A 17,036-nucleotide genomic window follows, 5' to 3' on the forward strand; every position below is an offset into this window, starting at 1 on the left:
AATAATTACATCACGTAGTGTTGTTAAGGCAGCTGTGTTCAGTGTGTGTGTAGCGTACTGATGTAAGGTGAGTAAGACTCAGGCTGAGCTGTGTAGCTGTAACAGGCCTTCACTTCCACACTGATAAAGGGAAAAAAAACACAGGAGGAATTATTTACACTCAAATAAAAAAACACACACACATATGCACAACTCCATTATGGCTCCAGGAGAAAATATAATACTGTGTTTAACTAATATTTGGAGTCTGTTTTATTTCAGACGTCACCGCGGTGCTTCCTTTAGGACCTACCACACTCCCGCTCGGCCCGTACAGGTGTGCTGCGTCAGGTCTATGTGCTGCGGGTCCACCGAAATATCCCTGACCACATGGATCACCGGCCGTGCCCTGGGGGTCAAAGGTCACCGGGACAAAGGTCAAGCCCCATGCTTGGAAACACAGATTTTTAATAAGGCTTAAAGTGGTCTTTCAAACACACAGACACACATATACCCACTCACGCTCAGTCACACCGTCAATTTGAGCTCATTGGCGACCTCTAAATGGTGCTGTGTGATGTACCTGAACAGAACCACCTGGTCAGTGAGAGATCCGACCACCAGGTCCGGGTACAAATTCCCATCGATATCCAAACCTCCGGATATAGAGTAACCGAAACGGGACACTCCTGCATTTGACCCGTCCAGAACCTGCAGAGAAGCAGCAGAGATCCACCTTCAGCAACTTCTACACACACGCACACACACACACACGAGTCCCTCAGACACGTCAAGATTTACACACCTGAGCCGGTTTAGTGTCGAGTCCTTCAGCTGAACCTCTGAAAATATATACTTTCCCATGTCCATCAAATGGTGCGCCGACTGCAAAGTCTAAATCACACACACACACACACACACACACACACACACACACACGTACATGTAAACCATTACGCTTAACAAAATAACTACTCCAAAATCAACTCAGCACTGTGTGTGTGTGTGTGTACAGTATGTGTGTGTGTGTGTATGTGTGTGTTTCTGTTGTTGTCACCTGCATATCCATCCTGGTCAAGGTCTCCCGCAGGGCTCACCGTCATGCCAAACATGGAGTCGTAGGTTCCGTTGAGGCGGATGGGTCGCGCCTCATCCCAGTGCCCGGCTGGGTTCAGGAACACGTACACCGCCCCGCCGATTTCTGCCTTACGGTCGAAAAAGTTTGGAGCGCCCACAATTAAATCCGTCCACCTGCAGCATGTAAAGAGCATGTATAAAAGCGTGTTTGTCCCTATCTTTTTTTGATGACTCCACCCCTTTGATGACTCCAACCGTTTGCTATTTTATTAATTTTTTCTTTTTTTATTATTTTTTTAATTGTTTTTTGGGTATTTTCAATTTTCTCCCCAATATTAGTCATGTCCAATTCCTCCCCGTCACTAGAGGGCTCCACATTAAGGCTACTACTACCATTCAGCCGGGAGGGCCGAAGACTATCATGTGTTTCCTCCGAACCGCGTGACGTCAGCCGACCGCATCTTTTCGAACTGCTCGCTCACGCACCGTTAGGGGCGGAGTAACACACTCGGAAGAAAGCGCTAGCCGCTCCTTCCGCGTGCGCGAGCTCACAGACGCCCCTGATTGGCTGTAGAGCCGTGATTAATGTGGGAGCGCGAGTACCTCTCATCCCTCTACGGGGGCCCTGAAGTGCAAAACAAATTAACAAAACTGAAAACAAAATAACAAAATTCAAAACAAAAATCAAAACGGAAAACAAAATAACTAATATCTGACTGGCCAAGAAGAGCAATACAAATTAACAAAACGGAAAACAAATTAAAAACCAGATAACAAAACGCAAAACTATTTTTTTTTTGGAGGGGGGGAGTTTTGTTGTTTTGTTTTTGTTTTTGTTATTTTGTTTTCGGATTTGTTAATTTGGTTTTAAATTGGTTAATTTGTTTTCCGTTTTGTTAATTTGGTTTTAAATTGGTTAATTTGTTTTCCGTTTTGTTAATTTGTATTGCACTTCTCGGCCAGTCCGATACAAACCGGAAAAGGTAGGTATAGATAGCGAATGAAATGCTTACCGCTGATTGGACGAGACATCTGTCACTCAAGATATACAGGAAGTACTGTAGTACAGTAGCGGGAAATTTGTGTGTGTATGAATGTGCAAACATTATTGTGGTTTCAAATATGGCGTTCTTACGGTGGCCCTGAAGTCAATTTTGTTAATTTGTTTTGCACTTTACGGCCATCATAGTGTAAAGTGAATCAGAACACACAAGAAACAAAGATAAAGAAACAAGTTCCTACTTCCTGTATATCTTGAGTGACAGATGTCTCGTCCAATCAGTGGTAAGCATTTCATTTGCTAACTATACCTACCTTTTTCGGTTTGTATCGGACTGACCGAGAAGTGCAATACAAATTAACAAAACGGAAAACTAATTAACAAATCCAAAAACAAAATAAACAAAAACAAAAACAAAACAACAATACTCCCCCCCTCAAAAAAAAAATAGTTTGGGTTTTGTTATTTGGTTTTTAATTTGTTTTCCGTTTTGTTAATTTGTATTGCACTTCTCGGCCAGTCAGATATTAGTTATTTTATTTTCCGTTTTGTTAATTTGGTTTTGAATTTGTTATTTTGTTTTGGGTTTTGTTATTTTGTTTTTTAGTTTTGTTAATTTGTTTTGCACTTCAGGGCCACCGTACCCCTCCCCCCTGAGAGAGCTCGGCCAATCAGCTCTCTCTGTGCCTCCGGCTGTGAGAGGAAAACAGCATCACCCGGGGTTCGAACCAGTTTGCTATTTTATTTGTTAGAGCACAAGCACTATGACATCAGGCTCATGTCATTATAGTGTGTGAAGGGCCCTATTGTTTTTTTAAGGATTTTTTCTTCATCCTTTTGAGCTTTTTGGGGTATTAACGTGCTTAAAAACCCATGAAAATTGGCAGACAGGTTTAAATCTAGGATGCCTGAGAGTCTGGGCCCCGGGGTTCTCTTGCTGTATAACTCATACACACTTGCATGTATGCACACGAAACCTGGTAGACATTTAGAGCTTCTTGAGCTGAACAACTTTTATTGCATGTCATGGCTCAACTCAACAGGAGGTCAGTTATTTTTTTTGTGTTGTTTGCCAAAATGCAACCGAAGGAATTTAATAAACTCTTTCTACGGAATTTATACGATCGCCACCAAACCAGATTTTGATATCTTAAACAGGTCAGCCATAACAATGCCTTAAACTTACACTGAAAAGTGGTTAATAACTTTCTGTGGGACATCACGTTCAGTGACATCATAATGTGATCCCTTTTCCAGCATTTGGGCCTTTTTGGAGATATATATATAATAGCATTTGGGCCTTTTACCGATCTCATTTGATGAATCCACCCCTCTGACTCTGAGTGAGTGTTTGTGTTGTGTGTGTGTGTGTGTGTGTGTGTGTGTGTGTGTGTGTGTGTGTGCATCTCTTACCCATCCTGGTTAAGGTCACTTGTAGAGACGGAGTATCCGAACGAGGATGCTAGCTCCTCCCCCCACAGGATGACCTCAGGGACAAGGCGGTACGCGTTGTCCTTTCTCAGCAGCACTACAGCGCCGGTATGATTAGCACGAGGCGCTCCGGCTATGAACGTCAACTCTGAGTGCTGCATCACTCCTTTAGCTGAGTCCACCGAAAACCCTGAACACGAATTAGCATCACACTCAGGTGAGTTACACAACACAACAGCCATCTCACTCTCAATGCAATCAGGGGAAGGAGTGTGGTTAGAACACATGCAGCATGATGGTGTGACATGACACAGGTCTAAAAGTGCACTACAAAGAGGACTGCAGGGTTTATGTTCCACCAATCTCACTCATTTAAAAAACAACAACTCATTTTTAAAGAATTTATTTGCAAATTATGGTGGAAAATAAGTATTTGGTCACCTACAAGCAAGTAATATTTCTGGCTCTCACAGACCCGTAACTTCTTCTTTAAGAGGCTCCTCTGTCCTCCACTCGTTACCTGTATTAATGTCATCTCTTATCATTATAAAAGACACCTGTCCACAACCTCAAACAGTCACACTCCAAACGCCACTATGGCCAAGACCAAAGAGCCGTCAAAGGACACCGGAAACTAAATTGTAGACCTGCACCAGGCTGGGAAGACTGAATCTGCATTAGGTAAGCATCTTGGTGTGAAGACATCAACTGTGGGAGCAATTATTAGAAAATGGACGACATACAAGACCACTCTGATAATCTCCCTCGATCTGGGGCTCCATGCAAGATCTCACTCCGCGGGGTCGAAAAGATCACAAGAACTGTGAGCAAAAATCCCAGAACCACCTGGGGGGACCTGGTGAATGACCTGCAGAGAGCTGGGACCAAAGTAACAAAGGCTCCCATCAGGAACACACTGCATCGCCAGGGACTCAAATCCTGCAGTGCCAGACGTGTCCCCCTGCCTAAGCCAGTACATGTCCAGGCCCGTCTGAAGTTCGGATGATCCAGAAGAGGATTGGGAGAATGTCATATGGTCAGATAAAACGAAAATAGAATTTATGTTTGAATGCTGAGTTGCATCCAAAGAACACCATACCTACAGTACTGTGAAGCATGGGGGTGGAAACATCATGCTTTGGGGCTGTTTTCTGGGTCTTTCAGCATAACAATGATCTCAAACACACCACCCAAACAACGAAGAAGTGGCTTCGTAAGAAGCATTTCAAGGTCCTCGAGTGGCCTAGCCTCCAGATCTCAACTCCATAGAAAATCTTTAGAGGGAGTTGAAAGTCCATGTTGCCCAGCAACAGCCCCAAAACATCACTGATCTCTTCAGTGACACAACAGACAAGTGAGTCTTTTCTATGCTTTTGGACCTTTCAAAATATTGTTACAATATTCCACTTCCTGTGTGCTTGCAGATCACTGAAATCTCCATCATTATTTAAACCTTTTTTAAAAATTTCCTCAGGTTGCTGACCTGATCAAAGCACTTTGCATCATCAATTGGCCCCTTTTCTCTTTCTGTATTTTTATTTGATACAAGCTTTTATGTCCTTCCAGTCATTCCAGTCAGGTGGCTCACTCAGATCTGTCCACTTGAAACTGGAGAACTCCACCATGGGTGCCTGACCCTGTACTTTAGCAATGAAATGGTCACACCTCTTACTAGGTCCATCCTTGTGCTTTTGTGCCAGTAGCCCCTTGACCTTAAGGAACATAAAGTTATTGGTCTTGCATCCAACAAGCATGGTGCAGAATTTGTAAAAAGTTTTCTTCACTTCCACATTTGAATCGCTCTCCCTTTCCATCTCCTGAATGTGTGAATTAAACACACGAATGAGTGAGTGCATGTGCCAGAGGTCTATTTCACTAATCTCATCTTTGAAAAAATTCTTGATGGGATGTTTTTTCCTGTAGATGTAAAAATACTGATATTTTTATGTTCTCAATAGCAACATCTCCTGTAGTGTATCTGCCCTGTAATGAACACAATTGATCAAGATGTGTGCTGGGCACAAACTAATGACTTGTGCTGCAATGACCTCTTTAAGTTTGCACAAACATTCTTTCCTCCTTCATTAAGCCAGGTTCCCCCAAATATCGTATTGCAGTTGTCACCTGTAAACGCAATACATTTGGAAAAAAAAACATTTTTTCCTCCAGTGTTTCTTTGATGTATTGTGCAATCATATCAGCTGACTCATCTGGGGTGTTTGAAGTAAAATGTACTTTGTATGCCACCATTCTTCCAATCAAAATACTTAATAAGCAGAGAGAATATTTCACTGTACCATAATTGCTTCCATCGGTAGAAACGCCACAAGGAGGTATGTCTTCCAGTGCTTTCAGAGCTATGTCAACCGAATGTGGCGCTATCATAGCTTTAACAATTGTTTCAGTTTTTGTACAAGGGCTTGAAAGTTTTTGCACCGTTTCAGAATCAGGGAAAGCCTTTTTTTTAACAAGGCAGACATGCAATCCATGGATCTATAGCTATTGTGATGCTTCGTGGTATGGAATGCAAAAACTCCCTCCGCAGCAGTAAGAGCACCATCTGTTTTACCTGGTTTCACAAAATAGTCAGTTAATTTACCTGAAGAGCTCTCTCTTTTAGCTGCAATTTTGTGTTTTGCTGAGCTTATATGTGGGCTTCTAAGTCGCTAGCACCTTTATTTGACATTGACGTGTATGTGTCAGCTTTAAATGCATTCCGCTTCAAAAGGATCTGAACAAGAAGAAAAACACAGGAATTTTTCTAAAAATCATCTGTGCATTTGGGCATCTTTTACGCTTTTAAGGAGCCATGTGCCACCTACTGACAGGTAAGCTGCTGCTCTCTCTCTTAGCTGTCGTCATGGTGCCGTGAGATTGAGACGTACTGGCCAATTGTATGCACATGACCAACCAATGGCGGCATGCAACAAATCGTGGCCTAAAGAGTCTCGCATATTATTATGCACATCAATCCCTGCTATCTGTTATCACCCAGATGAGGATGGGTTCCCTGTTGAGTCTGGTTCCTCTCAAGGTTTCTTCCTATTACCATCTCAGGGAGTTTTTCCTTGCCACTGTCGCCGTCGTCCTAGGCTTGCTCATCAGGGACAATCAGGGACAATCATATCATTTTGATTCATACACATTCACATTTCATACAAATTTAGTTCTTTTGATTGTGTAAAGCTGCTTTGTGATGATGTAAATCGTTAAAAGCGCTATACAAATAAAATTGAATTGAATTGAATTGAATTAAAGAGAAAGCTAAAAGTAATGCAAAAATGTATAGAATTAATGACGACTGTAGAAAGCAAAAGCCGAATCCTGGACATTTATGAGATCCTGGCCGAACACATTTTTTTTTGTCAGAAAACAGAAAGCATGTCCGGGAAAAAAGAGGATGTATGGTCACGCTATGATATATAAGTGAGGGAACATAAACGTTGTTAGTCAGCCACTTTGATGTTTGACCCACGTGTAGTTCCCATAACTGTAAGTGTGATGCGTTTCTTACTATGAGGAAATCAGGAATGATCAAAATACAGCATGAACAATAAAATAGAAGACAGAACTGAGGAGCATGTTAAAAAGCAGGAAGCAACCAGGAGCATGCAGGTGATTAAAGACGTTAATGTTATGCTAATGTCTACTGGAAATAAACACACTTAGAAGCTATTTTTATTCTGATATGATTATATTTAGTGCTATAGAACTATCACACCCCTGCTACACACAACACACACCATGACTGTCAGTAAGTTACTACGCGAGAGCTTTTAGTCACTAAACTAGTACTGAGCTAGCTACTCAGTAGGTTTATATAACGTTAGCCATGTTAACATGCTAACCTACAAGCCCACACCCACATCTATCAAACCCACTAACACTCATGCAGCAGTGAACTACACACTGATGTGACACACTACACACACTAATGCTACACACACCATCATTTAATAACACTGAGCACTGCAGCACCTGCACACACTGATTAACTTCTCTAATTACAAAAGATATTACATTTAAATATTTAATATTTTATATATATATACTCAGCAAAAAAAGAAACGTCCCTTTTTCAGGACTGTGTATTTCAACAATAATGTTGTAAAAATCCAAATAACTTTACAGATCTTCATTGTAAAGGGTTTAAACAATGTTTTCCATGCATGTTCAATGAACCATAATCAATTAATTAACATGCATCTGTGGAATGGTCGTTAAGACCTTAACAGCTTACAGAAAGTAGGCATTTAAGGTCACAGTTCTAAAAACGCAGGACACTAAAGAGACTTGTCTACCGACTGTGAAAAACACCCAAAGAAAGATGCCCAGGGTCCCTGCTCATCTGCGTGAACGTGCATTAGGCATGCTGCAGGGAGGCATGAGGACCGCTGATGTGGCTAGAGCGATAAATCGCCATGTCCGCACCGTGAGACGCCTAAGACGGGGAGACAGGAAGGACGGCCGATCATCCTCGCGGTGGAAGACCACGTGTAACAACACCCGCACAGGATGGGTACATCCGAATATCACACCTGCGTGACAGGTACAGGATGGCCACAACAACTGCCCGAGTCACACCAGGAACACACAATCCCTCCATCAGTGCTCAGACTGTCCGCAATAGGCAGTCCATGAGGAGGAGATGCACTGCAGGACTTCAAGCAGCTGGTGGCCACCAGATACTGACTGGTACTTTTGATTTTGAGCCTCCCTTCATTCAGGGACACATTGGGAAACATTTTTAGTTTATGTCTTATGGTGTTGACTCTTTTAGTGTTCATACAAATATTTACACATTAAGTTTACTGAAAGTAAAAACAGGTGAAAGTCAAAAGACGGTTCTTTTTTTGCTGAGTGTATAATCATTTATTCAGTAGGGACGAGTGATTCACAAGCAAAACCGAGACTCTACATGACTCGGCTAAATCAGTAGCCAAAAAGAAGCAGTGTTAATGGAATTCCTGAAGAGCGAGTAAAGTGAGTTTAATATTTCAAGCTTACAATTAATATTTTAAACTCATAAGCTACATTTCACTGATAAAAAAATAAATCAATAAATAAAATCAATAAATTATGCGAAACGTATTCGAATAAATCAAATAAGTCAACTCTCCCAAGTCAATCCTGACGCCTATTTAATTTGTTTTTCTCTTTGTAAATGAGAAGTTATTTGTAACAAACAACAAGCAAACGTTCTCTCTCTATCTCTCTCTCTCTCACACACACACACACACACACACACACATGCAAGCACACACGCAGGAGGCAAGAAACAAAAGGTCACTTCTGTTTTAAACAAACACCAAACATTATCCAACAAACCTAAGTAGCTATTCTGGGCCACGTCCTGAAGTGTGGGTCGTTTAGACGGTTCCAGAGTTTTAAACACCAGCGCGTCCTCGAGCACGCTTGCCATGAACAACAGCCCTGAACACCGGGGGGTTGTTGGGGAGAGGGTGATGGGGGAGAAAAAGAAAACAAACATGCAGGTGTGAGACGGACAGGTGTAACTTAAATGCGGCTGGTTGGTGATGTAGAGGGTGTGGCTCGGAGTCCTTATGAGTGGGTGGGGCTCAGCCAAGAAGGAGGTCGGGTGTGCCTGTAAGAGAGGGGCGGTGCTCATGCGGTTCCTCTACAGAGTGTGTGTGGCTCAGGTCAGTCGTACCCAAGTAGCTGTGATATGGAAGAGGAATTAACGCAGCATTTAACTGTCTTTCATCTGCCACCTCATACGGCCCGTCGTCGTAGTAACCCCAGTCCAGCACTGTCTGGTTCAGCAGCTGAACGTGCATCTCACCTGGAACATTAATACAGGTAAGGACACACACAAACACGCGCACACACACACACGCACACACACACACACGCGCACACACACACACACACACACATGTATACACACAAACACGCACACAAACACACACACACTTAAAGGACACACACATGTATACACACACACACACACACTTAAAGGACACACACAAACACACGCACAAACACACACACACTTAAAGGACACACACACATGTATACACACACACACACACATAAAGGACACACACAAACACACACACACACTTAAAGGACACATACACGCACACACACACTTAAAGGACACACACAAACACACACACACGCGTGCACACACACGCACACACACACAGACACGTATACACACAAACACACACACACTTAACATGTATACACACACACACACTTAAAGGACACACACAAACACGCACACACACACACACACACACACGCACGCCCGCACACACACACACACACACACACACACACACACACACACACACACACAAAAACATGCACACAAACACACACACACACACTTAAAGGACACACACATGTATACACACACACACTTAAAGGACACACACTCATGTACACACACACACACACACACACACACACACACACACTTAAAGGACACACACATGTATACACACACACTAAAAGGACACACACTCATGTACACACACACACACTTAAAGGACACACACATGTATACACACACACACTTAAAGGACACACACTCATGTACACACACACACACACACACTTAAAGGACACACATTCAACAAATAAACACACTTATAGAATAACACACACACACATACAGAAATACACACATTCAAACAAATACAAATTTAAAAAAGCTCTCACAGAAACACACACAAACAGAATTACACACACCTACAGCCATACCCACTTACAGAAAGACACACACACACACAGAGTAAAAGTGCAGGGGAAACGGATGTGTGTTTGTGTGGTCTGCTGATGCTGTTGTTTTAATTGTTGTTTTGTTTACAGTAAACCGCGTGTACGCGTCGGACCCGAACCGGACGGATCCGCACCTTTCCAGTTGTAGGTTCCGGGCGCTCCGAACAGGATGTAGTTATTATCGGGGGTGAAGCTCGCCGCCAGTCCCTGCTGACAGAACCCGAACTGCTCGTGACCTTGAGGACGACCTTCACAGAACTTCCACTCTCCTCCATCCAGGTCATCTCTCTCACTCAGGTCTTCGCTCAGGACGTAGCATCGGCCGATCGGGTCGCGCGTCTCGGATGGCTGGCTAACGCGCTGTCGGAGCTCGTACAGGTGAGCACAAGTCTGCAGGTAACGAGAAGGTGCAGGTGAGAACATGCAGGGTGGAGTGTGAAGGAGATATTCATCCTGATCACATTAATATTATCATCTAATTACAACGGTGTGCTTTTTTACTCAGGACTCAGCATCACCTGTCTCAGGGATGTCACACCAGGTAATGTGTTTAACCTCATCAGATCAGTAGCTACATCAATAACTGAATAATAGCACAAACGTTAACATATTATGAGTATTTATAAACATTATGGACTCATATGTTTATATAATTTTATGTAAAATATTCACCACAACTTTTCCTCCGATGCCCTGACTCTTCACCGTCACGCCCAGCCACTGATTGTCTTTACTCTCTCTGTCCAAACGTACTGTAACACACATCAATGTCAGCTATAGCACTTCTTATTCCTCAAACTGATGTGACGCAGAATGTGGTGCTGTGTGGAAAACGTGTAGCGTTGTGTGTAAACAGGTCATGTGTGTAAACAGGTCACGTGTGTAAACAGGTCACGTGTGTAATTCTGTGTAGTGTACAGGGTTGTATTTAAACCTGTAGCTCTGTGTTTTTATTAAATCCAAGGGTTCGTTTGTTTTTTCTGTATAAAATGTGAAGCGGTGTGTGTATGTGTGTGTATGTGTGTGTATGTGTGTGCTGTTCAGCTGACCGTCTCCATCGATTTCAACTCGCTCACAGTCAAACTCCTCAGCTGTGATTGGACAGCGATACAGCGCACCTGTGTGAGTGTGACGCAGGTGACCTGGACCGCGAGCTCGCGGTGCCCCCACCAGGATCCTATGGAAACAACGCACACACACACACACACACACACACAGAGTTGGTTTTAGCATTATCTGAAAATTTTGTCCATGTTTAACTGTAAAAGTGTGTGTGTAGGTGTGTGTGTGTGATGGGGGCAGCGTGTGTGTGTGTGAGGGTTCAGTTGTTCAGTGTTTGATTTTACACTCTGGGGGTAAATTTCAGGTCTTTAAGTGTTTCATGGCTATTTATATGTTTAGCATAGTGTCACTGCCTGCGCCCTTATTTGGCCGCTCAGACTTTGTGTGCGCTATTTTAAAAACAGACACAGCATAGATCCAAGTCCCACTTTCAGCTCTGACACACAATAAACACTACAAAGTTAACAATACACAATGAATACTAAACAGTAAACGCCACACAATAAACACTACACAGTAAACGCCACACAATAAACACTACACTGTAAACTCTACAAAATAAACATTACACAATAAAAGCTACACAATAAATGCTACACACTAAACACTAGACAATAAACACTACACAATAAACACAACAGAATAAATGATACACACCACCTCACAGTAAATACTACATAATAGGCGCTACACAGTAAACGCTACACCTTAAATGCCACACAGTAATTGCTACACAGTAAACATCACACAATAAACACTACACAGTAAACACTACACAGCACAGTGAATGCTACACAATAAACACTACACAGTAAACACTACACAATAAACACCACATAATAAACACTACACAGTGAATGCTACACAGTAAACATTACACAATAAACACTACATAGTAAACACTACACAGTAAACCTTACACAATAAACACTACACTGTAAACACTACACAATAAACAATACACAGTAAACTCCACACAATAAACAATACACAGTAAACAATAAACACACAATAAACACCACACAATAAACAATACGCAGTAAATGCTACACAATAAACACCACACAACAAATACTGTGCTACACAGTAAATGCTACACAATAAAAACTACACTGTAAACACTACACAATAAACAATACACAGTAAACACCTCACAATAAACACTACACAATACACAATAAACACCACAACGAATACTGTGCTACACAATAAATGCTGCACAGTAAACACTACACAGAGAGACCTGTTACTTAAACATCGGACAATGAAGTCAGCTGCATTCAGATATGCTCATGAATCTTAATCTTAATATGTATCTTAAAAATGTTCCTGTGTGTCACTGTAATTAGTTTTTTGTAATGCTCCCAATTCCTGCAGAACTGAACCTCTGTAGTAAAACTCTGCTTTTGGGTCCTCAGAAGATTCTGCAATCTCAGGAACTATTCTGTATGATGGTCCTACACTGCACTAAAGCAGCACCCTGCCTACTGTCACATGTAGTGCACTGCTGTCTATTACAGCCCACTCCACTGCCACACTGCGATGACATCACACTCAGGGGTCGGTGTTCCCTGAATGGGGGTCAGTGTTTCCGACCCCAGTGAGTTTGGGGGTCAGTGTTTAGCACATGAATGAGTCACTGACTTAGTGCTAGTTATGATGCCCAAACGCCTCCATGATGCTAAACATTTCACAAAACCTCAGCGTGTGATGGTTTGTGTTCCTGGGACAGGTATTAGAATTCAGAGGACATGGGTTAGCATTCCTGGGATAGGTGTTAGTGTTCCTGGGATAGGTGTTAGTGTTCCTGGGATAGGTGTTAGTGTTCCTGGGATGGGGTTTAGTGCTCTTGGGACAGACCGTGCTTCCCTCGACAGAACAAGTTTGAACAATTGACTGGTGTTGGCAACTGTTTCTCTGGGGACTTGACAGTTCGATAGTTCATGACTGGAACTTCTTACAAGTCTACCTGGGTCTTCAATAACTACCTGGACTCCATATTAACATCAATTAACATCAGCTATTATAGCTGAACTGCCTCCCACCCTACACACTGTATAAATGCAGATCATTTACTGCTTTCTGTTTCACCCAGATGAGGATGGGTTCCCTGTTGAGTCTGGTTCCTCTCAAGGTTTCTTCCTATTACCATCTCAGGGAGTTTTTCCTTGCCACTGTCGCCCTCGGCTTGCTCACCAGGGACAAACTGACCATTTTGATTCATACAAATTCACATTTCATACAAACTTAAATAATTCTTTTGACTGTGTAAAGCTGCTTTGCGGCAATGAAAATTGCTAAAAGCGCTATACAAATAAAATTGAATTGAATTGAATTGAACAAAGTTCTACTGAAGAAGACTGATCAGAACACCACTGCAGCAGTTTGCTTGTGATGTTTATGTAATGAGTTTTGACCCTCTGTCCCCCTGGCCTAGAGATTTGGGATGTGGCCAGGTTTTAACTGCTGTCTCTCTTTCTCTCTCATACAGTCTCACACACACACACACACACACACACACACACACACACGCACGCGCACACACACACACACACACACACAAAGATATTGTCTGGTCAGCAGTTCCAGCCGCTCTTACTTTAATGAATTGCGAGTAATAAATATGCTGTGATGTCACTCGGCTTCGGCCTCCAGCTGATCCTCTGATAACAAATTCACACACTCAGGAAATTAAAATGTCTATACAGAACATCTCCACAAAAAACACAATTTATTAATCTGTTATTTTTAATAAGCGTTACATTAAAGCCATATATACACACACACACACACACACTCTGCTGTGTTTCTTCTCTGCGTTTCAGTCACACAATTTAATTTGCAAACAAATGATCTTTATAAACAAATCATTAAAGTGAGAGAGTTAGTCCCTGCTTCACACGCACCTAGGTTTTGCCATGTCAGGGATTCAGCAAGTCGGTGACGCATCTCACTATAAACTGTTCAAAGTAGGTTATTGCATATTTTGGATGCCTTTAGCATTGTTTTACAATGTAGAGTGAAATAAAAATCAGGAAAGACCACGGGATTAGAAGAGGTGCCCAAACTTTTGACTGGTACTGTAATACTGTAATAATACCATGGAAATAATTATTAAACAAAGAAACAAGCAAATAGATGAACCAATTCCAGTCCCTGGAATACAGTCCCTGCTTCACACTCACGCAAACATGAAAATCAAAGGTTTAGCAATGTCGGTGATTCAGTAAGTCGGTGATTTAGTAAGTTCGGGAGTCAGCGACACAGTGGAGCAAGGAGTCAATGAGTCATTAAGGTGGGAAGTCAGTCAGTCAATCGTGCAATGAGTCAGTGAGTTTGGGAGTCAGTGAGTTGGTTAGTTGAGGATTTAGTGATACAATAATGTAGTGAGTCAATGGGCCAGTAAGGTGGTGAGTCAGTCTTGCAGTGAGTCAGTGCACAGTGCTGCAGAAAGTCAATGGGTCAGTGAGGTGGGGAGTCAGTGAATTGAGGAGGCAGTGAGTCAATAAGGTGGAAAGTCAGTGAGTTGGAAAGTCAGTGGGGCAGTAAGTTGAGGGGTCAGTTAGTCAGTGAGGTGGGGAGTCAATGAGTCAATCGTGCAATGAGTCAGTGAGTTGGTTAGTTGAGTCAATGGGCCAGTAAGGTGGTAAGTCAGTAAGTCAGTCTTGCAGTGAGTCAGTGCATTGTGAGGAGTCAGTGAAGCAGTGCTGCAGAAAGTCAATGGGTCAGTGAGGTGGGGAGTCAGTGAATTGAGGAGTCAGTGAGGCAGTGAGTCAATAAGGTGGGAAGTCAGTGAGTTGGAAAGTCAGTGGGGCAGTAAGTTGAGGGGTCAGTCAATGAGTCAGTGCGGTGGGGAGTCAATGAGTCATGGCATAAATGCGTCAGGGAGTCAGTAAGTTGGGTGTCAATGAGTCAGGGAGTCTGTGAGTTTGTGGGTTAGTGTTTAGCACATGATTACGAGTCACTGACCTTCACAGCTTCCCAACGGTAATGGTGCTGGCGCGGGGATTACCTTTGCGTTGCGACATCATATGAGAATATTGTATTACATTTAACAAAGGTAGTGTTTTCAGTTAGATAAAAGTGTGTGTCAATGAGTCACATAACACAGTGTAATACACACTTGTGTACTACATCTGACCATGACCTGAGTCACATAAGGTCCTTTCGAAAATCTACAGGAGGTTTTGACCATATATGGAAATTTGGAAACATGTAAGAGGTGCAGTGAGGGAACGTGTCAAAAAAACAAAAAATCAGGAACCATATAAGGAACATGAAGTGCAAAGAGAAGGATGGATATCATGTTCATTATAGTGTCCAGTTGCCACAGTGACCATGGGAGTTTGATTGTGACTAGTTATTGATGTAGATTGCTTTACAATGTGTGATACAGGTAGTGCAGTGTGTTTAAACACTTCTGTGGGTTTGTGTCAAATCAAGTAGGAACCCTAAGAAGGGCAGAAACTCTGTCTGAGGTCATCTGTGGGACTTTATTCTGTTTTTACTGCTGAATTCACTGACAAGGAACAACAGCTGAGACGATTACAGAGTGAGTCAGATAGAGACAGAGAGAGAGAGAGAGACACACACACAGAGAGAGAGAGAGAGAGTCAAGGGTGTGTGAGGACAGAACATGGGGGTGAAGGACAGAAACAGATGCAGTAAATAAAATTATTATAAAAACAAATTTAGGATAGAAAAATAGTGAGACACTTCCTCTGTGTGTGTGTGTGTGTGTGTGTGTGTGTGTGTGTGTGTGTGTGTGTGTGTGTAACAGGTATTACTTAGTAACATAAGCTGTAACTGAACTATTAGTACTATTAGTTCTGACATGACCAACCTTTACACCTCCTTCACACTCTTTAAGACACACACACACACACACACACACAGTTGTAAGACAGTGGTGAGATGTGCTGTAGGTGTGACAAAAGAGTTCAAGGTGGAGGTGGGTCTGCATCAAGGATCGGCTCTAAGCCCCTTTTTGTTTGCTTTGGTGATGGACAGGTTAACAGATGAGGTTAGACAGGAGTCTCCATGGACTATGATGTTTGCAGATGACATTGTGCTTTGTATTCAGAGCAGGGAACAGGTGGAGGAAAATTTGGAGAGGTGGAGGTACGTTCTGGAAAGAACATGAAAGTGTCACTGAAGAAAAGACAAGAGGCAGAGTTGGAGGTAGCAGAGCTGAAGATGTTGAGGTTCTCCTTGGGAGTGACAAGGATGGATAGGATCAAGAATGAGTTTATCAGAGAGACAACCCACGTTAGATGTTTTGGTGATAAAGTCAGAGAGGCCTGATTGAGGTGGTTTGGACATGTTCAGAGGAGAGATGGTGAATATATCGGTAGAAGGATGCTGAGGTTGGAACTGCCAGGCAGGAGGTCTAGAGGAAGACCAAAGAGGAGATTTATGGATGCAGTGAGAGAGGACATGAAGTTAGTTGGTGTGAGAGAAGAGGATGCAGAGGATAGGGTTAGATGGAGGCAGATGATTCGCTGTGGCGACCCCTGAAAGGGAACAGCCCAAAGACAAAGAAGAAGAAGAAGAAGACACACACACAGAAAGAGGAACTGTTTTATTCATCATGATCCCTGCTGCAGTGATAACATGTGGAACAGTTCAGCTCACACACACCCTGTTCCTGTCCTCTCAGTGTTCATAGCAGTGTCTCTCACAGTGTGAGGCGTGGCACGCCCGGGGCGGGGGTGAGAGTACTCCAGGGGAGGTGGGG

The 17,036-nt window shown here is 42.7% G+C and overlaps 1 protein-coding gene across 4 annotated transcripts in view; it reads right to left on the reverse strand.

The window, feature by feature from the left end:
* Nucleotides 1-17,036, reverse strand: part of itga7 (integrin, alpha 7) — a 38,663-nt gene that overhangs the window by 17,429 nt on the left and 4,198 nt on the right. For 2 of the 4 annotated variants that reach the window (XM_053484283.1, XM_053484286.1), the window contains exons 2-11: nt 11,287-11,414; nt 10,910-10,989; nt 10,372-10,627; nt 8,816-8,920; nt 3,470-3,677; nt 1,037-1,230; nt 785-873; nt 563-690; nt 293-388; nt 59-120 (exon numbers count right to left, since the gene is read on the reverse strand). In XM_053484283.1, coding sequence (XP_053340258.1) covers nt 59-120; nt 293-388; nt 563-690; nt 785-873; nt 1,037-1,230; nt 3,470-3,677; nt 8,816-8,920; nt 10,372-10,627; nt 10,910-10,989; nt 11,287-11,414 — 1,346 coding nt within the window. Of the gene's footprint in view, nt 1-58; nt 121-292; nt 389-562; nt 691-784; nt 874-1,036; nt 1,231-3,469; nt 3,678-8,815; nt 8,921-9,158; nt 9,291-10,371; nt 10,628-10,909; nt 10,990-11,286; nt 11,415-17,036 lie in introns of all 4 variants that reach the window. The other 2 variants (XM_053484282.1, XM_053484285.1) reach the window with 1 other exon arrangement.

This window comes from Clarias gariepinus, chromosome 23, assembly GCF_024256425.1.
Source record: "Clarias gariepinus isolate MV-2021 ecotype Netherlands chromosome 23, CGAR_prim_01v2, whole genome shotgun sequence".
Taxonomy (NCBI): domain Eukaryota; kingdom Metazoa; phylum Chordata; class Actinopteri; order Siluriformes; family Clariidae; genus Clarias; species Clarias gariepinus.